Genomic DNA, 26,882 nt, shown 5'->3' on the forward strand with positions numbered 1-26,882 from the left:
TTGCTGCTAATAACTAGCTGATCAATCGGATCAGATAAAGGTAATCTAACTTTACAAAGCCATAATTGAGCTTTTGTTAGGCTGAGATATTCTAATTGGTTTTAGCAAGCGTTCAAGACAACTTACCCTGTGCTGACAGAAAGGAAGCAACTAAGTGAAGCAGGAGATGAACCAGAAGTGGAACCCACATGCAAAAGGATGTTGAGAGTGTGTTACTGGCTTTGCATCTCAGGCACTTCACAATCACTGCTCTGTTACCGTTGGCCAGAATCTCTGATGCCAGCTGCTCATAAAGAGAAGAATCTCTACAAATAAACTTGTCAGTGTCTTTTTATCCATACATATGTGCCCAATTGAAAAGCATCATCATGGATTGCCACTGACACTATTGGAACAACACTGGGATTCTTTCCAGTGATAGAAGAGACTTAAAGCTTATGTTCTACATAGGGTCACTACAAAATTTCCAAGTTATGGGGTTAGGGTGTTCACTTCTGTTGAGAGAGGGAACTGCTGAAAAGCCTTTATAAAGGTAAGAAATTCTGTTCTCTCTGAAAAGTACTTTTAATACATATTTGTGCTACTGAAAATTTCAGCAGCCAATTGATGTATTTCTTAAATGTGAGGTCTTCAAGGACAAAGACTACAGTGTACAATTTCCCATCAGCAAAGGTCAAGTAGCGAGAGTGGCATTATATATTTTACTGGCTTTAATATGAAGCTGCTTTTTCAGTCAGCTGTGCAAATAACTGTGTTTTAATCAATACCTCTAGTGGGTGAGTTAAAAATAAGTTCCTCAGTGGAGATATTGGAATTCTGGTGAAACTGCTGTGTCAGCTAGAGTTCTGCAGAGAACATGCTTGTTTTTTAATTATTATTCTGTAAGAGTGTAGAACGGTGTGACACCCTGAAGTGCGAGCTGGTGCCTCTAACAAACAGTTCTCTCTCGCAGCTGTAAGTCACTGTATTCCTTCAGTGATAGCTACAGGAGCAGCAATATTGGATTTAAGCAGAGAATTAGGCAGAGTGCTTGCAGGGAAAAGTCTTGGCATTTTGAGTACAGCCACCTTGCTGCACAAATCAAACTATCCTGCGGCTTAATAAAGGTATTTATTAAGGTGTTATAAAGGTGTTTAGGTACACATGTTGCAAGAATATGTTGGATGTCTTTTCTTCTTCCTTTTCTAGATCCTGGAGCAGATACAGAGAGGGCTTTTGTATCTGATCTTTACAACTTTAGAGCAATTATTCAAATGTCAATGTAGTTTGCCTGTAAAGAAAGTAGGTGCAGCTGCATCCCAATCCCATGTAGGCAATAGTTAACCATCATTTGGTCCATTTAAAGACACTCAAAATGTTCTGTTAAATGTCTGTCTCGTTGAACAAAGAAAGTCAAGATCATTCCTAGCCCCATGTCCTAGAGCTTTGTGCAAATAGGTAAGAGTATCTCTGAGGCTTCTCATTTCTTCTTTTAACAGACCTTAACATTAAGAATTTGTGGTCCAACATTGGACCTGAATTACTTACTCCTCCTCTCATCCCATCTCAAATAGTTACTCCCCTTCTTTATTTGCTTAGATTGTAATTCATTCTCAGCAAATCCACCCGCAGTGGGTGGGACAGAAAATCTGATGAACGAATTCTTCCCCAGGAAGGCCCTTGCTGCCCTCAGTCTCTGCTTACAGTGCTGTGGTCCAAGCACTGCTTTTGCACCAGCAGAGCATCCCGTGAGGCTCTCAAAAGAAATTAAATCTCCTTCTGAAGAAGGAATTCCCAGTAGAGGAAAATAAATGCTGATTATTAACTATTATTTTTTAACTTGCATACAGACAGGTAGGCAGATTGCACTGTGCTGCGGTGGCATAGGCTGCCTGTTGCTCTCCAATTAGCCAAAGGCTAAATATTGAAATCAGTTATTTCAGTCATCCTCTATAAATTTATTCTTTAAAATTCTGGGCCTTCCATCACTTTATAGTTTTGAATACTGATAGTTAACTTATTTGCAGCTAATTGAGCCTCTTTGACACTAAGTTCAGTGTTCAATCCACTTTACAAATTTCATTTGCTTGCCCTGTGAGTAGATTAGACATAAATTTTATATAGTCGGGTAAAGAGATGAAAGTGATGTTATACTCTGTTAAATATCATTAAAAAGGCACATTATCTCTTAGTTAATTAAATGTTAAACAGCTTGGGAAGATTTTGTACATTCTCTTTGGGGCTGCTGTTAGCATTCCTTTTCTATCTCATGTGTTGAATACTCTTCTGTTAAGGTATGCTCCTTTTTCATGTTATCTCATACACTTCATATTCCTTGTAAAGGATTGATTTCAGCTCATGGCATACAGATTTCTTCAGATTCCTAGTGTTTGTTCAGGAGAAATGGCTGTGCAGTACTTTGGTAACATAAATGACATCAATTCTACTTCTGCACATCCATTGCACTCCACTTCTTCAAAACCAGCTTTGGCTGAGGCTAGTCTTTGTCACACCAAATACCTGACAAAATCTTGTGTAATTTATCTGGTGGCATCAGAAGAGGAAAGACCTGAGAAGCACTTGCATAAACCATTGAAGAATCATAGTCCTTAGTAGGCAACAGAACATGTTTTGTCAACTTCCATGCAGTAACATCTCATGAAACATTTTCATAGGCCTGTAACAAAATGGAAACAGATGAACCACACAGCAGACAATGGCTGAAGTACTTGAAGGGATTCTCTGCAATAAACATTAGAGTGAACAAAAGTTTTGCATTCTGGATTGAGCTGTAATTCTGTTTCCCTCTCAGTGTGCAGAAACTGAGTGAATTCCTGTCAAGTGAAGAGATTGGAGAAGAGCATGATAAATGTCCAGAGCTAAGAAGTGCAGATAATCACAGCAAATACCAGGCAGTGGTAAGTAATAATGTCTAATTGCAGGTGAAGTGGGTAGTCGTTTGTACCCAGAGTAGTTTTTCTGCTTTTCTACTTCCTTCTGATTATTTTATGCAATTGCAAAAACTCATTTCAGTACCCTGTACTACATAGGTGATAACATGATTGCTTATGTTTAGGGCACTTTGCTGGTACCGCCACCACTTACTGTGTATTTTTGTCTTTCTGTTTTTTCACAGCCACTCAAAGTTGTTAACCGCAAGAGGCCTGCCAGGGAGGACTGGAACAGTTACAGCTCTCATACGAGAAGACCAATTAATATCACAGAAGCAGATGATTTTTGTGTAAAGGTGATATGAAGGTCACTCTAATAACAGTTACTATGGCTCATTAATAGTCACTTTTGTATTCTGATAGCCGAGTTTCAAATTCAAGAAGCAACTTCTGATGTGAAGCTGTCAGATGCTTGTACCAAAGATTAATCTCGCCTTTCTTTCTATGCTTTCCATTCTCAGAACTGCCTGCTGGCCTTTATATTGTGATTAGTTATGTATATCCCTCTAGATTTCACTCAGCAAATTTACACTGGCAATGTTCACATTATTAGCCGTGTTTTCATGACAAGAATTTCCAGCTTCTTTGAGGAAAAGTGAAAATTGTCGATGCCAGTTGGAAGGCTGATATTTTTGATTATCTGTAGAAATGGCCAGAAATAATAAAAATCCTGATGGCTGTTATACAGATGATGCTGTTTATTTAGGAAGTCTACTATTACATTTGCATTTCTGGCACAAAAGAATGAATAATTCAGTTTCGTGGGTCTAAGTGGGACAAGTGGTTAGTGCTTCCAGGGTTCTTTGGAGGCTGTTGTCTAACATCCTGCTTGGTGCGGGAAAGTGTAAGGGCTATTGACGTTGGGTGGGGAGAAGGAATGGACAGGTAGATCAGAAGATCAGCCTGGAGTGATGACAAAGGAGGGCCAGACCAGTAAGTTCTGAGAGGATGGTATTTTTAAGACCTTGAATATCTGAGGACCAGATATAATCTTTGGCTCCATCTGCTGACATCATTGTCACCGGCTGCACTTGGGGCCAGCAATTCTGCAGTTATTGGGTGCTGTCTGTCTGCAGCTTATTGCCCCTGAGGGGGCACTTTTTGAGAGGGGATTCTCTGGCTGGTTTTGTTAATCTAGACGGAGCAGTGCAATATTTTCTTCTGCTTATTCTTTCAAGTCTGTTTGTTTGTTTATTTTTTCCAAGATAAAGCCATCATTTTTTCTCCAGTGGAAGTTAGCTCCAGGGTAGGATAGAAGTGTCCCATTCCACTCTTTTCTCATGTCAAAAAATGTTGTACCTTATGTTGCTGGAAGGCTTTGAGAGCTTCAGTGCTTCTGAAAAAGTGAGAGAAGAGAATGCTGTATAAATACAGATCTGTAAAATTGTCTCCTCTCCCATTTTTCACAGTATCCAGTGGAAATCTCCAGTTAAAATCCTGAACAGACCTGTGCCTTGTTGGTAGTCTTTTTAAATAAAAAGATGGCTTATATCCAAAGAATACTACATCATCTGAGAATCGTATCAGAAATATAAAGGAAAATATTGTAATAGGCAACAACATGCAATTTTTGAGGACAATTCTGCAAATCAACTCAGAATGCAGACCATATAATTGTGTTATATGCTGCGATGTGTCTAGACTGACATTCAGTGCTTTGCAGAGTGCAAACCGTGGTCCTGTATGTAATTTAGTCATCATTTCACTTATTTTATGTGCCCACCTTATGAATGACAAAAAAAACCCTAAAGATCAACTTTTTCCCCCTTTTCCACAATTATCTTATTGCTGTGCTTTCTTGAGTTCAGAGATTGTTGCACAGAATACGGACCTCTAGAAAATCAGTCACTTGAAAACCTGTCTCCTTCACTGAGTAAAGGCTAACTGTTCTGATGCTCATACTAGATGTGTCTTTATACCTTTACTAAAAGAAAAAAAAAGTCAGTCTAACGCTGGTTTTCTGTTTCTTATTTCTCTCCATCTTGGCATAGATCACAAATGGATTTTTCACTTGGACGCCTGAAGGTCCTCCAGCATTGTCCAACATTGATATCCGAATCCCCCAAGGTACAAAATGACATCAGATATACAGAGTAAGATGCTTTTTCACAAGCATTTGGAAAATCCGAAGCTTATGTGTGTTCCCTTCTCTTGCAGGTCAGCTAACAATGATTGTAGGACAGGTTGGCTGTGGTAAGTCATCTCTCTTGCTAGCCATACTTGGTGAGATGCAGAAGATCTCTGGCAACATATTCTGGAGCAGGTAGTACTATTTAAAAATTCAAACTTGAGTTGAGTAGTAATGCACAAAAGACCAAAATTCTGTCCTGGGAACCTGGTTTGGGGATCCAGGATTTTATAGGTGCACAGGCAAGAGGAAAAAAACTTACCCTAATAGTAGGAGAGCACATCAGAAAGAACCCCCAGCCAGGCTCAAATGAGCCACCCATTCCTCTTGGTGGAATAGATGCGCATTTGGCACTCCAGCAATGTTACGTGCATGAAATCATACTTCAGAAACAGAATTAAGTATCTGAAATGTTGTGCTGCTACAGAATGGCATTTCTACTTTAAGGCTTGAGCAGCAAGATTTTGAACAGCACTGTTAAGAGGCACCTCCTCACTAGGAGAGGTCCTTGGCTGTGCCTCTAGATGTGTGCTCCATCCCAGCACAGGTCTAATACGTGAGAAATGGAGAACATTTTATAAGTGGCAGTGATCTCAGGATATACCCCCCACAGGATCATCCTGCTTAATTTGACAAGAGGGAGATGGTCACGTCCTTCTCTCCTTCCTCAAGGGGACACAGCAGCTGTGCTGCAACAGGCAGATATAGGCTGTACTTCTGTCTAACTTTTGTCCTGACCATGAAGGGAGGAAAAATGCGACTAAACTCCAACAGCTGTGCTGCTAGGGCTTGCTCTTTTAACCCTTACACTAAATGGCAGATTGTATAATGTATTGCAACTCCTGTATGTATTTTCTGGTAATTGCTGCCATCTCTAGCCCATTGTCTGATCTTTACCTTTTGGGATACAATTATTTGTTGATAAAGCTTGACATAATCTGCTTGAATAATCTGAAATTTATGGGTAATCGGCAATTATTTGTTGGTAAAGCTTGGCGAGGTGCAGAAGAATCTAGAAAACGAATTTTATTTCAAAATGAATGGGAAAGAAGGAATGGCAACAATACAACCCATAGTTACTCTGATGGACAGAGGGGTATTGTCACCTAATGTTTTCTGCACTGATTTTGAAACAATTCTCAAAAAATTCCTTGAATGCTTGTAAAGATATTATTTATATTCAGCCTTCATGGCTAAGTCAGTCACCCAGCTCAGAACTACGCACAGTTTACTAGTACAAGGGAGGAGGGTCCCCCGTTTTATAGGTGGGGGAAATGAAATGTAGGAAGGTGACCCCTGTGGCTTGCGAAAGAGAGAAGAACAGATGCCAAAGTTCTGGAATAGGGAGATGTACCCATTAAAACAAACATCCCTAAACAGAAAATCAGAATATGGCTAGGAACAGTACAGAATCCCTGCAGCCTTATTAAGTGAACTAATTTCATTTCAGCAAGGCTGCAATTTTTTATAGATGACATAACATGATTAAGAAGTGTAATTTGAATGTCTGATGCTAAACTAAAACAGATGACATGATAGTTCTGATCAGACTGTGTTTTTAAATAGCATTTGTTTAGAAGCATGTGTTTCACAACAGCGTAAAGGTCAGAATGGGTTTTCCTATCTTCTGTGTGTGCCAAAGTATCACAAGGTAAAATTCAGTTCTTATCACATTTGCTTTGCTATCTGTCAGATAAGTGTAAAGGGGCTTGCAGCTGAAACAATCTGAGCACTGTAACTGCTGGCTGCACTGGGACAGATTATTTTTGTCACTTTGCAGAGCTGCTGTGATGTGTAGTGGTCTAATCAGAGTGATGGATGTATTCAGTGTAGGCTGCGCACCTGTGTTGTAAAGCTGCCAGATGAGAGCTCCCTAATTTGATAAGAAAATACTAATGCCTGACCAGGTACATGCAACATTATCCCAGATCCAAGGCGAGTGATTTTATCAAGTAATCACCAAACCTTCTAGCCTTAGCTCATCCAGTAACATGTATCACCAAAATCAGTAAAATCTTTGTTATGTTTATTTCCTCAGGATGAGATAAATGCTTAGATGTTACAGAATAGTCCCAAATTATTTCATTTCACATTTCCTTCCCCTTCCTTTCCTCCAAGGTCACAGCTATGAATGTGAAGGATATATCCTGCTGACATGTCACTCAGTGCTCAGGAAATCTGGGTTCTATTCCTGGCCCTTCCCTTGGTCTAATGGATAACCTTGGACAAGTCATTTCCCTCCTCTGTGCTTCCATGCTCTATCGATAAAATAGGATTAACTGTATATCATCTTTATTTGCTTCCTGTAAAATGGTTTATTTCAAAACCTTTAAAAATTACAGTAATAATTTGTTTCTGGACTAGGAATTGGCTAATTGAAAGTTAGCAGTGGCTCATTTTTTATTGTATTTAGTTATTTGAATTGTAGTGTGTGCCTAGAAGATCCAACTCAGATTACTGCCCACTTTCCAAAGCAGGCTGAGAGCATCTGTGGCATAAATATTTTATAATACTGCTAGAGATCATAAAAATAGAGAAATCATTATTTACATTCTGAACGCATAGTAAATAGTATCGATTTGACTGGTTACTGAGTAAATAGTAGTGTACCCCATGCTGATTTCTTCTGGGTAGTGTCACACTTTAAATAGTGCTAGTTCGAGTAGTATAAGATACTAGACTTTTTGGAGTAAATAATATCAGAAGGTGGACCTAAGGGAGAAATATTTTGCTCAACGTTATGTCATTTGTTTCTAAACAAAACATATGCACTCAAGTGAATCTGGAGTCCTTATAATGTGAAGGAAGTAGTAGATTCATCAAGGTTGTTCACAGTAGATTTTCTTCCTTCTGTACTCGATGTGGAGTTGACTGTTTCCATCAAATGACAACATATTGAAGTGATCTTGATGCCTAAAAAGTACATAGATTTTTATAAAGATGCATCTGTTGGCGTTTTCAAAAACTTAATTTGATTTTATTTAAATGAATAGCTTTGTTCAGTACTCTAACCTTCAGAGCAAAGGTACTAGTGTGAGCTGGCTCTCATATTCTACAGCGGATTGAATTTAGATACAGTCACTGCTTTACTATGCATTAACTTTTTGGAAGTGTCTCAAACTGACCTTTTAAACTGTGGGTATAGTTCTCCTGCCTGGGGATTTATGAGCAAGTAGTGCTAGCATAAAGTTAATGAGACTGTTCCCTTTAAAGCATAAAGAGCTGTGCTCCTCCTCATTTTGTTTATATCATTCAAGACAGATTTTTCATTCTTTTTCAATGGAAGCGATTTTAGCTTCAGTAATAAGGATGGTCAGTCATCCTGTCAAACAGCTCCGTCTGTGAGCATCTTGGCACATGCTGAAAAGCAGCAAAACCAAAAACTGTTCATCCCTCAGACCTGCCCACGCTTCCTCACACAGACACAGCTCCAAAGACTAGTGCTGCTTCAGCATGCAGCATGCTGAAGTCATCTGATTTGGGTTTCAAACTAACCTGTTATAGGAACTGCAAAGGTGCAGCTACTGTCATGGAAAAACAGTATCACAAAGTATCTGTTGGTTTTACTTGAAAATGTCATCTTTTTTAATGGAACTCCATTCTTATCACGTTTGAATTTTTCAGGTCTGTTAGCACTTCTAGGAAAGCACTTCTAGAGGTGATTTTATTTGTTGAGTCAAGTTAACAAGTTTATAAGGAAAAAAATCTGCCAAGTTTTTGACTGCTAAAATCAAGGCAATTTCTGAAAAAGGAACAGATGCTGTGCTGCAGCTCTGTGATAAATACTGTTTGCAGTCTGTGCACTAAGTGGAATATAATAGTTTTTCTTTCAGGGGCAGATTGCTTTTGCTTACTTAAGTAAACAATCTTTGCTTTCTGTTTGTGATGCAGCTGTACTTCTGACAGCGAGACGGGGGAAGATGTCAGGTATGGTATTATATGCAATTATTGGGCTTTCTACTAAGTCAATCACGGTAGAATCATAGAATGGTTTGGGTTGGAAGGGACCTTAAAACTCATCCATTTCCAACCCCCTGCCATGGGAAGGGATGCCTTCCACTAGATCACATTGCTCAAAGTCCCATCCAACCTGGCCTTGAACATCTTCAGGGATGGGGCATCCACAGCAACTTTGTGCAACCTGTGCCAGTGCCCCAGATTAAAGACTTTCCTCTTAACATCTAATCTCAGCCTCCCCTCTTTTAGTTTCAAACCATTTCCCCTACTGAAATCAGGAGAGGAAAAAATGTCATCTGGTGGCCTTTTTATTAACTTGATGCTAAAGTGCATGTCTTCTACTGGCCAGAATATTTTCTTGTGAAGCACCAACTATTTTACTGCCTTTTCTTTGGATTTATCATCTCTTCTGTCCTGCTTAGCATGCTTTTCAGATTTGTTACCTGGCTGTCAGACTGAGTCCTGCAAAATTTATGTTCCCATCTGCCTGTAGACAGAGGGACTTTCATATGCCTAACAGCAAAATGTCATGGTAAAGGGTTCTTGGAAATCTCATGGTTCTTCCTGCATAAGAGAGACTACAGTCCATGGGCTGAGTAAAAGTGAAACTGTTTGAACCCATTAAGCTACAAAAGGAATATGATCAGAATTAGACATTCACATGAAAACATTATGAGGATATACAGCAAACAGTAAGATAACATAGAAAACAGTGTGGTAATCATATTTTAAAAAAAAAGAAAGGAAATATCAGACTATATGAAACAATTGCTTGCATTATCATAGATTCTGGGAGTCTTAGTCATGTTTGTTATATGCACTAGGATAGTGGTTTTGCTGCACTAGCATCCTATAGAATATTTTTGGTGCCCTCAGAATAGAGTATTTCAAGCCAAAATGTTGTGAGGTTTGGAGCATTTTCTCATAGGTGTTGAATACTTGCTGCAGTATTGTTTAAAACACTTGTCAAAACTGGAGCTTTAACTATGCTGGTTTTAGATCAATATCACGTAGTACAGAGCTTCATCATACTTAGCAGAGCTTTATTTTTGTTACGCAGTTATATTGTTGTATTTTTACTTACAGCAATAATAACCTGTGTTTGTCTTCTGTAGCCCAGAGAAAGAATCTCCTGTTGAGATGGAATTCAGGTATAACTCTTTAAAAACTAATGTGAATAGTCTTCAAAAGTGTCTGCTTGTAATGAGTTGCTCCTCTTTAGAAGCCAAATGGTTTGTCTCTGTCTCTGTGTACGCAGCTGCCATGAGATTTGGGAGAAGTAAAAACAAGCAGGTGACCCTTGCCATTTAATACTGGCAAAAACATATTCTCCTCAATAGTCAGGCATGCCAACATAAGAATGCGTCATTACCTACCATCAGGCTGAAAATAATGGAATCATGTTTTTTGGTTTATGTAGATGCAATAGTAGTATAGGACATGTTTCTCTTGTGTTTGGAGAAAGTCGATTTTGAGTCATTGTTTGATACCAGAAATTCATGAACTGTGCAAAATAATCATGATAAAACTGTAGTCATCAATCCAGCACACATAGGAATGGCTTTGCAGTGTACTATTTCCTCCATCATTATAACTTCATTGAAGTGTGTCTGTTTTCCTTTAGAAATTACCAACATTTCAGCCTCGTTGCTAGGTTTATTGAGGCACCAAGATACGCACCCAAATGTCCAATTACTAGTCTTTTTTCAGTGATCTTGAATACATACTGAGCCTCCTGGACTTACAAAGTGAAATGTGAAGATAGATCAGTAGCTTCAAACAAGCAACCTTAACAATGTTGTCTCTGGTTCTAAATTAATGAACTGGGTTGATCCCATCAAAACACTAATTCTCCAGGGAGCTTAGGGAAGGTTTCCTTGCTTATTCTAAGGTTGGATTTTGCCATCCGTCTCTTTGTGATAATTAAGAGGCTATGGTCATTTTATCATTTGTTATCAAAGGAGAACAATTACAGTCCACTGATTAAAAATATGTTTGTTTATGCAGCCCAGAGGTAAGAGACAATTACTTGCACCCGCATAATAAATTCCTTGTAAGTCTTTGTCTGCTAAGCCATTTATTTGCATGAAGTCTTCTGAGCGCAAAATCTTTGGTAGATTCATGGTAGGCTTTCAGAGAAAGTGTTGCACACTCCATTTCAGAATGTTTTGTTCTCTGGACGTTTGACACTGTTTATCGTACTGTTTCACTAGAAATATTGTTTGGCTGCCTGTTTACTGTACGAAGCACTGTAAATGTGCTGTGTATTCCTTATACAACCAAGCACTTGCAAGCTCCCTATTTATGCCAAAATATGACCTGCCCTGATCATCCAATTTGCACCTAAGGTTATGCTAGATAGGTTTACTAAATTCTAAATTTTTAAACAAATTTTGGCAAGTTCATTGCTTGTTCCCAAATTCCTAACAATAATTAATTCTCACTGATTGCCTAAAAGCAGAATTTTAGCCAAAGTGTGAATGATGTTCCCAGCCATTGTGCTGGTTCTCAGCAGGGAGTGCATCTTACAGGTAGTACCTGTATCTTTGCTGAAAGGAGGAACACATTTTACAAAACTTTAAAAACTTTTTCCTCAAAACTTTGCTAATATTTTTCGAAAAAAATAAATTAGATGTAACTTTTCAATCACTTTGAGAATTAATAGTAGCAAAGGCACAGTTTCAAGCAATAAAAAGAAGGACAAGGGAATACTTGTTCGTCTTGGAATGCTCAAAGCAATTTTTTCTCAATCACTGAGATGAGAATTTCATACTAATTGAAAAAATGCTTTCCTCCTGGGGCAGAAATGAATGCTCTTTGAATTAGATTTTGAGACTACAGGCTGGGCTGCATAGGGGATTTTTGTTTGTTTGTTTGTGTTTCGTTCTCCAGTAAGAGAATTTATAAAGCATAATTAAATTCTAATGAGTGATCGGATATTTGAACTTGGAAGCACGCTACCAGGATAGCATAACTATGTGTTCTTTCAGGTCATCAAAGAAAATTGGATCCTATAATGGTTTCTAAGCAAACTTGGTGAAAACCTGAAAAAATGAGCAGGGCGAGTGACCTCAACTCCTGATTTAAAAAAAAAAAAAAAAAAAAAAAAAAAAGATAAAGCACCCAATTTGTTTTGTCAGCTCCTTGTTTGAATTGCATTCTGGTCCAACTAGACAGAGGCTGCTGTAATTAATGGCTGTCTAGCAGACAAAGGCTATGTTTGGGTGAGAGGTCGTATCTTTTATTGGATTAGCTGATATAGCTGGAAAGAAACGGGATACACTTTAAGGCATATGATCCCTCTTTTGGCCCATTTATTTGAGAAACAGTGATATGCCAATGGGTTTGTCCATTTTGTCCACCAGTATCAGTTGGTCTAATTAAAAAATCACGCCTTTCTCCCAGCTCTGCCGTTAGAGGTCCTTGGTAGCATAGATAGCCACAAAAGCACTGCTACCTCAGGAGTAGGCAGATACTTCCTAAGTAGCAATAAGAATAATATATATGAAATAAAACATTCATGGAGAGATCCTGTTGGCCATTCTCTGGTAAGTTGTTCCTTTTCATGGTACATGATGGGGGCAATTCTACAAGGGTAAATAGCAAATATTTTTTTTCCTGTGCTCTCTTTACTTGTCTTCACATAGACATAGAAAAGTGTTGTGCGTGGAATCCTTCTGACTCAAGTTCTCCTTGTAGTGGGGAAAAGAAATGTGTTTTGGGGGAGAATTGCCTTTGCGTATGTGTGGAGTTGTTATATTTTTTTAAATACCTTAAAATATCTTTTTTTAAATACTTCTCCTGAAAGGTGTTGCCTAAGTAGTGATTTTTATTAGTCTATCCAAAAAGAGCTGGGATTTATTTTTTTTGTCCTGCCATCTGCATTGCTCAAGAAGCAGGTTTATGGAGCTGGCCTCTGCAAAGCCCACTTCAGAGCAGAAAATGGGGGAACAAACTGAAATTCAAAAGAACCAACTCTTGAGATAGGTGAACAATTGCAGTATTCTGTTCAAAATTGTCCTAAAGAACAGAACAGAAAGGCAGCGTTTTTAAAGATTTAGTACAAATTTCTTCCTTTACAAGAAGAATGGTTTCTAATTACCCCTACTGCACTGTTAAGCTGGGAACTCCTGGTTTGTTTGTTTTTCCAGGAAACGAGGATCGGTAGCGTATGCATCACAGAAGCCTTGGTTGCTCAACGCAACAGTGGAAGAGAATATCACATTTGAAAGCTCTTTTAACAAACAGAGGTAACAGGTTTCAGCACTGTTATGTGCTTTACTTTTCTTTTAGCTAAATAATGATGTTGCATACTCCTCCATTCACACGTGGGTCTCCGTCTCACTCCAGCATCAAACATAATCCACCTGCTGGAACACAACAGAAGACCCTGAGGCCTGGGTGGTCCCCCCTTTGACTGTGCTTTTCTTAAAGGACACAAGAGAGAGGGTTGAGACTCACTTGACCTTAAGCGTGGAAGTGTTTTCATTTACATGTTTGTGCAGCATGCAGTATTTTCTTTTTATCCCAAATTGACAAATTTTAACTTAGAAGAATATTAATGGTGTGAGAGTGGGAATATTGTTCCTTAAGATTTCTACATCTGGTGTATCACGAAGGACTGATGGGTTATCTTTTTATTTGTAATTGACCAAAACCATTCTAAAGGATTCAAAAGTTCTTGCTGGTATTCCATTCCGTGCCCCCACCCACCACCCTAGAAAGAAGTTGGTTACTGTGTATTCACATCCTACGCACATTTTTGTTTGTTTCTGTCGTCCTTGGACATAGAAGCAAGAAAGGCTCTGGGCAGAAAGAAAGTTAAATGCTAAACAATAAAAATTCACTATGGGAGAAGTTGTTCTTGTTTTGCCTGGGTTTAGCTATTAAATGTATTCAGCTGGGAAGCTGACCTAAGATGCTTTTTCTTAGCCGAAATGGTATTTACTTGCCTGTGATTGAAAGAGATCCCATTAGAACAATTAGTGGCTAACAAACACGTTTTCCACTGTGTGATTTTTCCAGCTGGTTAATTTTTGTTCCTTTGCAGGTAGGAAATGTGCTTCTTTAGCAGTATCTGTGTGGATTTTGTGTTACCTTTTTTGTTTCCGCAGGTACAAAGCAGTAATTGATGCTTGTTCCCTCCAGCCTGATATTGACATTCTCCCTCACGGAGACCAAACCCAGATTGGAGAGAGGGTCAGTAAACAACTACGGGCTTCTATTTTTGTTTTAAATATGTAGAGTTTTTTTATTATTTTGTCATGTTCTTAAAATCTTACCGGTTATTTGGCAACAAAGGTAATCTTTTAGCTAAGTGTACGTTTGGGTCATTAGTCTGAAAGCTTGTTGCTTGGTAAACATAGAAACACTGTCATTTATGTGAGATGCCATGATTTAAATGTGCTGCTATCAGAATGTTTGACTAGTTCTGCAGACAGTGCATATTTTGGTTTCTTTGTGAATAACCTAAAAATAAATAATTCATCGATTTTTTAGTGCACCTTCATTTTAAAAATGGCAAATTGTTTAATAAAGAGCAAACCAAGCCTTATCGCGTTGGGGAAACTAGAGCGTGACGAGAAGGGAACCAGAAGTTACAATTCCATAAGCAATGTGCTCTAACATTTAGCGGCACTTGCACACACACAGAACCAAACCAAACCAACAGCAACCACCAAGGATACGTTTCCATGAGTAATCTCCACACTGGCTACCATGTTGATCTGCCTTAGTTCTAACAAATTAATTGTGTCACTAAACAAATGTGGGTTTTGGCAAAAAGGGTAAAGTAGAGGGGTGAGAAAAAGAGGCAGGGAGCAGGGGTGGTAGCTTCTTTAGCAACAGTATTGGCTTATGAGGGCTTAAGGTTCTTGTGAAGCTGCACCCGGATCATAGGAGGGATAAGTAACTTTTAGCAGGGTGGTAGCAGGACTAAGGGCACAAAACAAGTGCAGTAGCAAGCACATAATGTTCATCGCAGCGTGGCCTGATCTCACAGCTCACAATGACTGGCTATAGTAGCCGTGGTACACATACGGTATACAATGGAACTAATACAGTGTGGTGAAATAGAAGCATAAAATAAAAATAGGTTAGTCAGACTTCAGACTGGAACTTTTGAGTAGAAGGTTAGTTTAGACTGCCTACAGAATATCTATGCTGCCTACACCATTGTGTCACCGCAAGCCATTACACATTTCCCACCCCCTGTTATGTATGGAGCTCGCAGTCCTCTGGCTTCTCTAACAATTAGTGTACTGTGCTCCTAGCTGAATTGCAGGCCCACATTTCTGAAAAAAAATCTTCTTTTTTCCTAGATAATTCAATCAGAATATGAAAATTTTGTTGATGTTTTTATAATTGATTGATTGTGTGTTTTTTTTCTTGCTTATCACCAGGGAATTAATCTGTCTGGAGGGCAGCGCCAACGTATCAGTGTAGCGAGAGCACTTTACCAGCAGACAAATGTTGTGTTCTTGGTGAGTAGGTGCCAGTATGCTTATGCTGCAAACAGAAGCACAAGATGTAAGCATTTAGAGTATTTCATGGATAACACACACTGAACATTGTGCTTCACTGAGCTGAGCTAAATGCCCCCTGTTTATTTTATAGCCGTTGTTAGCTAGACTGCAGGTAAGAAGAATTTTGTAAATGCTGCAGACAGGTGGATATTATCATATAAATTGAAATGTTGATGCTTTCCCTCTCAGTCTGTTGAAGTTTCTTTTTGAGCCTTGTGCTTATTTTTTGTTACCAAAAATTTAGTAGTCTCAGCAGTATTTATAAAATTCCTAAACTGTCTCAGGCGTAAATTAATGTTGGCCTGTGTCAAAGGTGTTTCCTTTCTGCAACAAACTAAGCTTTATTCCCACCCTGAACTGCTCTTCGTATATCCTGCCCAAACTTCAATAGAAGTACTAGGGAAAAAGGAGTGAGAGCAGTCTCTAAAAGGTAGGTAGGAAAACAGATGCATCCTATGCAGTCACTACTAGTGAGCTTGCTGGCTTTCCAATTAAGACTTCCTTCTTAAACACTGTTTTCAAGGAGCTTTGAATCCAGCTTTTATGACAACCAGACATGAGAGTTACATGGGATTAGTTAGAAAAGCCATGCACATTTGAAGTCATACCTAAAAGTCTGGGAGGTTACTTAGACAGAGCTTTCCCTGTAATTGGGCTGATCATGATGTGGTGTTTCACAGGCAGGGCATTTCAGGCAGTGATGAGAACGCAGAGGCAGAGAGCAGCTGGGTGCTGCAAGGGCTGGCATTGGACCCTAACTTGTTTTTTTCCATTGTTACATTACAACAGAACTTCTGTACAGGACACTCAATAATATCATAGTAGCAGACTCTCTGATGGTTTGACAATATAAAAGCATTTACAAAGAAGCTTATTTTTCCAGTTAATTGTTCAAAAATAATCAGGAATCCTGTATATTAGTACTTAAAAACATCTAGTTATTTTAAGTCATCATCATTTTGATGATGTCAGTCAAAGAAAGAACTTATCCAAATTCAACCCTACATTTTCAACAAATACCTGGACAAAAGAAAACAACAATTGATTTTTAATAAATTTTAGTATTAACATAACATGAAATACTAATGCTAAGTAAATCCTACAGCCATTATCAGTAGTGCAAGCAGAAACAATGTCTTTATAATTTCATATAAATAGGATTAAGTAAAAAAAAAAAAAGTTTCACAAAATGTAGTACAGATTCGTTTATTCCTAAATTAATTGCATATTCATTGCTTTAATAAGATGAGGGTAATATAGGCAGAAATCAAGTATCTGAGCAGGATCATCAAAGAGACCAAGGTTTTTCCTTTTGCGATGCTTTGTTAATAGATTTCAATTATATGGATTTAAAAAAAAAAAAAGTAATCAGAAGGAAATAACGTATAAAGAAAATAAAAATCTGCTGTTTGTCACTGTCCCTGAAGCAGTTTGGGTAATATCAGGGCATTGTCCTGATCATCCATTGTCTTCAGTCTAACAGAAATCACATACTGCAGTTACGTGGGCATTTGAGAGGAGTAGTTCCCAGAAAGGCTCAGGAAATCATGGCATTTACACAGCTAACATTACTGTATGTCATTGTGCAGTACTTGCTGTGAAAAGGACAGCTCAAGGTCTGTTGTTAGGTATCTTAAGAAAACTGCTCCAAAGAACAGTTTTGATCTTTTGATAACCTCTTAAAATTTTCTATATTGATCTAACTGGTTTTACTGATATTAAAAGCCATAAGATCCCTTAAATCCTATAAACGTTGACTCCAAAAGCTGGCCTGTTTTCCTCATGACAGGATGATCCATTTTCTGCACTGGATATCCACCTGAGTGACCATCTCATGCAAGAAGGGATCCTGAAAATGCTACGGGAAGACAAGCGCACTGTCGTGCTAGTAACTCACAAGCTGCAGTACTTGCCCCACGCTGACTGGGTAAGAATGCTTTTCCTTTTTTTTTTTTTTTTCTTTTTAGGAGGCAGGAAAGTGTCACAAATATGTGTTCTGCTACACACAAGGCTCTCACTTCCACTTTCTACCAAGTGGTAGTTTAGTGAGAAGATGTCTTGGTATAACCCAGGTCTTTTGAAAGTTAGCCAGGGGGGTTGGGGTGCCATAATTTTGGAATTCCCATTTTACAGAACGCCTAAACAGGTCTGATTTTCCTCGAATTGATACTTAATAATCTCCTGAAAACGGGCCACATTTAAAATACATCAAGTATCCAAAAGCAATTCTTATATTGGAAAACTTTTCATCTCAAAACGGTGAAATGTTGTAGTAACATAATGAACTGCCTCTGGCTGCGATGTTACTATGAAGTTGTCTGCGGTGTCACAGAAAAAGGTGCTCTGATGGTCGGTGTGCTGTTAGGGAAATTCAAGGAAAAAGAGTACTTCCATGCATTTGGTAGCAGTAGATAACAGTAACGACTACTTTCCTTTTTGTATGTTGACAAACTTTTAAGAAATGGTTATTCCTCAGGTGTTCTGTTAGGTTTCTTTGTCGTATGTTGTAGTTTACAGAAAAAAATGAGGGTATGCTTTCTTAACACTTTGCTGTTGCAAATGTCTAAGATGAAGTAAATCAGATAGGATAAGGCTGTTTGGTTTGTTGGATTTTTTTTTTAGTTCTTTGGTTCACACTGGCCTTGTACTTACTTCCCCTGCAGTTATCTAGCCCGTATCAGAGGTTTTCTTGCCCACAAGGATTGATTACTGCAGTTATGCCTCCTAGCAAGGATTGTCTGTCATCTGCAGCTTGCACAGACTATAGCAGCAGTTATTCTGTCTCAAGCAATAATCATATTTCAGCTGCTTTCTGTTCTTCGTATTGGCTTGCTGTAAAGTTGCAGATAGACATTAATCTTGCTCTCGTCATGTTTTTGGTGGGAAGCATTTATCCTTTATGGTGTCTTCTGTGACCTTGTCCCTCAGAATGAGAATTCCCTGTAAGAATTACTGCTGTTCTCAACACAGTTCTGCTTTTGCTGTTAGCATCTCTCAGAATAAAGGAATTTTCTGTCTTCCTCCCCTGCATTTCAGGTTCTGGCTTAGCTTCCTCTTTTTTAATTGTCAGCATTCTTTTTTTCAATATGCACAACTGGGGTATTGTGTCAGCATAATCTTTTTCATTTTCTTTTCCAAATGTCAGATTTATTTCTAGGTGCTCTTGTTATATGATATACTCAATGAGAATGTTGTTGTATCTTCTAACTGGGTTTCAGTTAATGTGTTACGAAATAAACTGTTCCAAACAGCTTGTAGGATAGGAAAGGTTTGCAGTAATCAAGTTTATAATTAATAATTGCTTATTAAGAGAGAGTTCGGTGTTTTTTTTCCAAAGCAAAGGTCTCATTAAGCCTTAGAAAGTTTTACGCAATGTGGTGCAGGAGGAATAATTTATTCTGTTTTATTTTAAGGAATTCTAAATAAAAATATCATCTGAAATATGTGTGATGGCCTCCCTAAAGCTTCATAGCAAAATCCTCAGAAGAATTTAGGGTCCTATTCAATCAGGGGGTTCCTGAATAAACAGACCACAAAAAGATCCATTTGCTTTTCTTCCTTTCCTCTGGTGCAAATTCTCAGCAATAAATGGAATATATTTCCTTTTTTTTTTTTCTTCCATTGAAATTTCTGAGTTTCCAGGGAGAGAGAAAAATAAACACTGTATTAAACATTTTCTAATGATGTCACATGAGTTTACAATCCACACGCCTCATTTTCCAATTCTCCTTGTCAGATCTAAAGTTAAGTCAGTTACATTACGTGTATAATGTGGTTGCACTGATATAAACCTGGAAACCACACCCTTCAGACTTTGTCTTGCATATATAATTATTTTTTTTTCAGACTGTGTCTACCGTTTATGCTTTTAAAAGCTTTAGGGATTCAAAATCCCTAGCTTTTCCTTATCAAGTCCATGATATCAAACAGACGGTGGAGCCAGCATGCTCATATCTAATTGCCTGAACGAGGGCAAAATTTATTGCACACAGTGTGTTGCTAAAAGCCTTTTCCTTTTAGGAGGTAAGAGAACTCTAAAATCTTATCTTGCTAATGACTTGTATTTAGAAAGAGTAATGGATTCTCCTGTCTGCTGAAGAGGACACCATTCTTCTTTTTTCTTACTTAAAAGCAACCTTCCTTTCAGAAAGTCTGGAGCGCAGGAAGCTTCTGGTTTTGCAGCACCTTAAGTAAAAGGGATAAAGTTGAAAGATAACTATCTGTTTTTAAAAGACTAATTTGTTCATAGAAGTATTCTTATAAAAGAGAAACTCTGTCCATGCACAACATATCCTTAAAAGAAATAGAGATATATGTGACTCCACAACTTCTGTTTTTAACTTTTTAGATCATTGCAATGAAGGATGGCAACATCCAGAGAGAAGGAACACTCAAGGACATTCAGAAATCTGAGACTGAGCTTTTTGAACACTGGAAGACACTAATGAATCGGCAAGACCAAGAGCTGGAGAAGGTTTTTGATGAGCTAGGCAATTAACATTTGTGAAAAAATGTGACAGTTTTTTTTTAGGTTGAAAACATTAGTCAGGATTGACATTCTGTGTGTGGTTTCTAACTTAGTATGAATGTACTATTACTGTTACCATTTCCTTTATCTTTTATTTAGTAAGATAAAATTCTTGCATCTGGACTTCTCACACTTCCTTGATATTTTTGACTCTGGCCTATTCTTATAGTGAAGTCCTATCAAAATATTCCTGTCTAAGGAATATTAAATTGGGCTATTTTAGGGGAAAAGCATTGGTAATGTGTGATACTGACAACTGTTTCTATAAAATACACTTGAATTTATGTTATTAGGTGAAATTTTTCCAGATGTGCTTGTAATAGGCCCTCCAAATCCCAAATCTCTTTAACACTACAACACAAAATTAATTAGATGTTCATCTTAGTTCTTTTAATGCAGGGATATCTGTCCAAGTTAGGAACCCAAGACTCTGAGAGTGCTGGGACTGACAACGTGAAATTAATGTCAGTTATATAATTTATGCCCTTTGGTTTTACGTAGTGGTGGGATATCAGTCACTTATGACTGCCTTCTGTAAGATTCTCACTACTTTTAGCTGATGTTCTGATTGAAAAGCTTTTTCACGGTTAGTAATTTTTTGATTAATTCTCTGGTTGAAAGCACACTAGCCCTTCCTTTTTTAGGAGACTATAATTGAAAGCAAAACTGTTCTGGAAAGAACGAATCTCAGGAGGACTATGTATTCCCGGGAAGCTCTGCTGAAAGACGATGAAGAAGATGAAGGTAAAAGGCCATTTAGGCCCAGTACCAATTCGTTACTGTTTTACAGTTAAATTATATTAGAATGAATTAACAACTTGTAAACTGGCAAGAGAACTGTTTTTTAGGTGGGTCATGAATTGTAAGAGTGCTGTATCCATTGAGTTTACGTCTAGACTACAATGTTTTGAACATTCAGAAGTTGTAGCTTCTGTCAAACTTCTGAGGGTTTTTTATTGTACTTGAACACAATTTGGTAACGAGATGAATTAACGTTGAATAATTTATGTTGGTATGTTGGGTGAGCATCAAACCTATCAGTAGCTGAGCACACTTGTTTAAGGTTTTACCTAGAAAAAGAAAATGCATTTCTTTAATCAAGTTAACAGTTTTAAACTGAAAAAACGTTTTTTTGTGTCTTGTTACCATGTATTACTACTAACTTTAGCAAAATCATATGTATTTGCCTGAGTAAATAATTTCATTTTAAGCCATTCTTTATCTTTTATTATAACTCATCTTCTGTGGCTGCCACTTGCCAGTTCCAATGAAAGGTCTGTGAGAGTAAATAAGTGAGGTTGTACTTTTTTTCCCGGCATGTTGCAGAAGAAGTAACAGAAAGTGATGATGAAGACAACCTGTCCTCTGTGCTTCATCAGAGAGCAAAGATGCCCTGGAGAGCCTGTGGAAAATACCTCAGTGCAGCTGGAATCCTCCTTCTGCCACTGCTGGTTCTGTCCCAGCTGCTGAAGCACACGGTGATGGTGGCCATTGACTACTGCCTGGCACAATGGACCTCAGACGCCATTTCTGAGGAAAAGAACCCAGAGATGAAAAACTGCTCTCAGTGTGAGGTATGTCAAGTCTCTTTCACCTTTCTTCTGTGACTTAACCAGTGGTGATCTCCCACTGTCAGAATCTACTCCAAGGTTTGTATGCAACACGCTATATTCCACACTGGAGTGGCTTTATTGCTCAAAATCATTTTGAAGGTTAATGCATGTTTGGGAACACAGTGCAATAAAGCTAACAATTAAGTTTTGTTCATTGTTGTTCTTCTGTTCTCCTACGTTTTCATCATTTGACTGATTTGCCTAGACCTTGGACTCTAAAGTGATTTTGATATTGCAGCTCTTTTATCTTTCTCCTGTACTGCAGCATTCTCCCTGCTATTCGAGTTTTGGAATATATGGTAAACCAGATTTTTATGATGAGCACACTATTTTGGTTATTCTTTGTGTGAATTTCACATGGAACTGATTCTGGTGTTACCTAGCAGGGTACTCTGTATTTACAAAGTAATAGCAGAGGGTTTTTATTAGAACTGGGATTGCTTTGTTTACAGGAAATTAGTGCCTCCAGTAATCTCGCATGAATGTTTGGAGGTTTTTGTTTGATTTCACTGGAATCATTCTTTTCATCTCTAAAAGATGTTTTATTGATGTTGGGTTTGAATATGAAATTAATATTTCAAAATAAAACCTATTGTATTCTATTTTCTTTCAAAGATGAGACCCAATCCCCAAGCTGTAATAAATGCTTCGAAGATGTGTTTTGTTCCTTCAGATGAAATTACCAAAAAAAATCTCAATCTTTTTTATAGTATTCTGTGATTTTAAATTTCTAATTTCTCTCATTTTTCATTCAAGCGCTCCCCTCTCTGAAGGATTAACAAATTGTGGTGTAACATGGGTGAAAATCATTGGCAACTTAATTTAGGGAGGATTTGGGGAAGGTAGAAGGTTTTACTGCTTGCATTATTTTTCAGTTCTGCATTTGTGTTTTTACAGTAATTTTAAAGCATAATTTACATTGAATAATTGGTAGTTCTTTCTTTGTTTTTTAGATTTTCAACCATTCTCCTTATTCAAAAATTTTCAGCATTCTCTGTTGTCTTGGAATTGTACTATGTCTTGTCACATCCATAGCAGTGGAGTGGACTGGCTTGAAAGTCACCAAAAAGCTGCACTCTTCTTTACTAAATAAGATCATTTTGGCACCAATGAGGTATTCTTCTGATTGTAATACAAACTGTATTGTAGACATTCTGTATTCCTTAGTTCAAGGCAGTCTTTCTAAGCACCATTTTTAGTATGAAGCGACTCTGAATCACATGTTATAATGCATCATTGATAATCACCAGGTACCAAACTACGGAGCACTTTTGGAAAATGGTTCCCAGGCTGCTCAAGTTCCTGGACAATAAGTCAAGTGCCTCTCCTGTCTGACTGTGACTTCAGATACTAATTTCCTAGCATCTTTCATTTCTCTTTGCTGTTTTTAATTAAGGAGAAAACGCAATTATTGATGAATATGTTGTACAGTTCACACGGAGTGTGCGTCATAATCTTAATCACTGGAAATATTTACTGCCAGGCAATGATTGTGCAAGCCCATGAAAGATAATGAGCTAGACAAGTGTCATCACAGGCATCAGTAGTGTACGCTGGGATTGCACAGATAGCAGTAAAGGCCTTTGTTGTCCTGCATAAGTTTTATTTCTAATGCTGTCACATTAAAGTTTTAGCTTGATTCAAACTTGCAACTGTTACTGAACATTAGGAAAAATACCTTCTTATTTTTAAGCTACCAATATTTGACCCAGAATTCATGAAGGAAGTATAAATATGGAGAATTTTATTGCTTTTTTAAAAACCTTCCTTTTTTTTTTTTTTTTTTCAAACTTCAGATTCAGTATAAGCTATTGGACAGTTAACTATAGAGCAATAATGAAGTTTGTGGTTTGCATATGCAAATGTAAAGGAAAGGCCTTTTAATGTATTATGCCAGGAGTTGTTCTTATGCATTTCTGTTCCCAGAAAAATGCAAGACTTGCAATTGAATTTTGCTTGTGCTTTTCATGAACTGAAGAGTTGTCAGATTGCAAATCTGAAAGTATTCTGTTCTATGCAAATCACACGATTACAGCTCTTAGGCAGTAAAGGGAGCTGAGGAGATGTTTGCTGTTGTTGGGGTACAGTAAAACTGCCATTTTATTGGAAACCCATGGTTAACATCGAAAATAAGTAACTTTACTGATTGATTGATTGTGTCTGTGGCACAGTGCACAGCTTAAAAGAGAGAAAAAAAATATTTTCATGTCAGTACTGTAACCTTTCCCATTCATTGTCTCATTTCAGGTTTTTTGAAACAACACCTCTGGGAAGTATACTGAACAGATTTTCAGCTGATTGCAACACCATAGACCAGGTACTGAATAAACAAATTAAAGCTCCCAAGGTATCTTATTTTTCTCAGTTTGAAAGACTGGATTTTCATTTCTTACGCTGTTGAAGTGAAGTTTACTAACAATCTGTAATTTTTAATATTATATCAGTTTGCATCACAACTTTCTAGGTTCAGGATGAATTCCTCATCTTTAAATGCACATAATAAGTGGAAAAAACACTTATTTGATTAAGATGCCCTGCAGGGGCCTTGCTTAATTTTTTTCAATCTCAGTGAAGAGGGAAGAGAAAGTAGATCAATATTAATATCCCCAAATTAAGAGCATCTACTTTTTTAATGAGTGGGTAAACATATTAATTTGATACATATGAGAAAATGAAATGAGAAAAAGGTCTGAAATATTAATGAGTAAAATTCTAATTGCCCATATTTACCGCAGACTGCACTGCTTTCCCAAAGCCAGCAGTCAATTCAGAAGCAGACCTGTATGTTTAGTGTTTCAGTTCCTTTTTTTTCCTTGTGTTATTAGGAGACCAGTACATGAAATAATGTTAGTTGATATCTTGATATGTTATGCGTTTATTTCTCTGTGTGCTTCTTTATCTATCTAGCATATCCCTGCTACCCTGGAGTGCTTGAGTCGCTCCACCTTGCTGTGTGTATCTGCTCTTGCTGTAATTTCATACGTCACACCGATGTTTCTCATTGCCCTGGTTCCCCTTGCAATTATGTGTTACTTCATCCAGAAGTACTTCCGAGTCGCATCACGGTAAGGGCACAGACCATTGTCCTTCTGGGAACTGAAACGTCTGCAATGCACAGTTGCAGAATTGCAGTGCTAAGGAACCTTACATGTATTTTTACACTTGGTCCTGTCAAAGACATGGCCCTGTCTGAATACAAGCCAAATCCACTGTAGTGAAAACGTGTCATTGTACAAGTGCCTTCTGTCTGCAGCTCTTCAAGCAAACCTTCTGGTAGGCAGGGGCAGGGTCTTCGTCCATGATCAAAGTTTCTTAGATTTCATGGAACACAAAACAAACAAAAAATAACGAAACAAAAAATACAGCATATTCTGTCCTCCCCAAGGGCTGCATGATGGACATGTCCAAGGAAATGTGGTGACAGAGCAGAGAACGTGGTGTTCCACCTGCCCATCCAGGTGGAAACAGAGGTCTGTAGAGCCAGGGAGAGAGGCTGGAGAATGGAGCATTACCTTACCCTGCTAGTAGTACTGCCCATGGTTCCCAGTGGCTCCTGCATGTAGGAACATCCTCACTTGTTCTTGGAGTCTTTGAGTTTTTAACAAGTTGAAAATTTTCTGACATATCTGTGAGTTTCTCCTCCTATGGTTGTGCTACTCCCCACATGGTAGTGCTCAACAAGCCTTTGCAGCAACACTGCGTTTTTTCCTTCATCTCTGCATTGATCAAGAGGGAGTCTTTGCAACCAATTCTACTTGCTGCTAGAAGGACTTGAGACCAAATAGAATTTCACCCAACATGTGCTTCCAGTGATTTGATGGAAAAACATGAAATTGAGGAGCAAGTTCAGTGCAGGTTCTTATTTACTGAGTGTGTAAGTTCTGTTGTTAGCTCAGTGTGAAGTTGTGCTGTCATTTGAGGACAGAGAAGGAACAGCGAGGAATTTGCATTCTGCCTTCTTCTTAACTGGAGCTGTCCCATTAAATTCATATTCAGCGTAGAACCAGAATCGTGTTTAAATGAATAAACAACTGAATGTAAGACATAGTAATATAGGAGAAAGGAGGGAAGGCGGTGAAGGAAAAGACCTGTTCAGAACTCCAGGGTCATGTGCATTAAAATTTAAACAGAAAAGTCCTCCTGGGGACTTCATTTCCTGCTGAGACCTGTAGCACTTTCCTTCAAAGCATCTGAGTGTTACATATATAATTATAGTGCTGATGTTGTTCCCTTTCACTTTCTGAAACTGCTCCAGGAGAATAACTGCACAACAAGACTGATTTTTACAAAATTATTTTCATAACCCTTTGCAGGGATCTGCAGCAGCTGGATGACAGCACTCAGCTACCATTACTCTCCCATTTCTCAGAGACTGTTGAAGGCCTGACCACCATCCGAGCCTTCAGGTATAGTTGTATAAGAAAACATCTATCACCTCACTTCTGAATATCCATCTCTGATGCTGTTCTGCGAGTGTGTAGCTACAAGAATCTGTCATTTGGATCATCTGGAAATCCACAGTCCCAAAAGCACTAGTAATGGAAACTGTGAAACGCTAAGGACCTTTACCACTAAGCATTTTGCATGTAGAGGAGTTACTGTAGGACAACAAACTAATGTGTGTCAGCTGCCCTGCAGTAAATCTCCACACAGTCGCACGCAGCCTGAAAAAAACTTTGTGGGCAAATGTGATTTAAGAAGCTAAATTGGCTTGCAATTACCGCAGCATGCGGTGTGGCAGACCTTGTGTTTGGACAGTTTCCATGGAACAACTAATATGCAGCAACGTGTTATGCCAGAATAATTTGTGTATGGGTCGATGTCCTGGTAAGATAAACTGTGCAGGCTAGCAACTTCAGAAGCTACAGGCACACCTTAAGTTATTTTCCAGGTTGCTAGCTGAAAATGTGGTTGTTTATATCGGTTTTGAAAATATGTGACTCGGAGACACAGTCTTTTATCACCCGTTTTGATTCATTTTTCTGTCTACATAAGATCACAGGAGCAGCCTACGAATACCCGATGACATGCCTGGGTTGTAGATCTGAGTTACAAAAACGGCAGTCACACTGACACCAGTACTGCTGAGCTAACCAGATGCTTTCCTTGCACTAGTGCTATTCTTGTCTGTTCCAGTTGACTCAAATGCAGTCAACTGTCTTCCACACCCATCTCATCTAGATGTCTACACATTCTGCCAGT

The 26,882-nt window shown here is 38.3% G+C and overlaps 1 protein-coding gene across 1 annotated transcript in view; it reads left to right on the forward strand.

Annotated features, from left to right (window-relative positions):
- The window catches only part of ABCC8 (ATP binding cassette subfamily C member 8), a 73,776-nt gene that overhangs the window by 32,770 nt on the left and 14,124 nt on the right, over positions 1-26,882 (forward strand). The window contains exons 13-29 of the mRNA XM_068685171.1: positions 2,792-2,897; positions 3,116-3,226; positions 4,922-4,997; positions 5,088-5,193; positions 8,950-8,985; positions 10,131-10,166; positions 13,167-13,265; positions 14,130-14,214; positions 15,417-15,497; positions 17,329-17,466; positions 19,888-20,013; positions 20,712-20,811; positions 21,394-21,641; positions 22,634-22,794; positions 23,928-23,997; positions 24,588-24,745; positions 25,994-26,086. Coding sequence (XP_068541272.1) covers positions 2,792-2,897; positions 3,116-3,226; positions 4,922-4,997; positions 5,088-5,193; positions 8,950-8,985; positions 10,131-10,166; positions 13,167-13,265; positions 14,130-14,214; positions 15,417-15,497; positions 17,329-17,466; positions 19,888-20,013; positions 20,712-20,811; positions 21,394-21,641; positions 22,634-22,794; positions 23,928-23,997; positions 24,588-24,745; positions 25,994-26,086 — 1,830 coding nt within the window. The remainder of the gene's footprint in view (positions 1-2,791; positions 2,898-3,115; positions 3,227-4,921; positions 4,998-5,087; positions 5,194-8,949; positions 8,986-10,130; positions 10,167-13,166; positions 13,266-14,129; positions 14,215-15,416; positions 15,498-17,328; positions 17,467-19,887; positions 20,014-20,711; positions 20,812-21,393; positions 21,642-22,633; positions 22,795-23,927; positions 23,998-24,587; positions 24,746-25,993; positions 26,087-26,882) is intronic.

Source organism: Anas acuta, chromosome 5 (assembly GCF_963932015.1).
Source record: "Anas acuta chromosome 5, bAnaAcu1.1, whole genome shotgun sequence".
Lineage (NCBI taxonomy): Eukaryota > Metazoa > Chordata > Aves > Anseriformes > Anatidae > Anas > Anas acuta.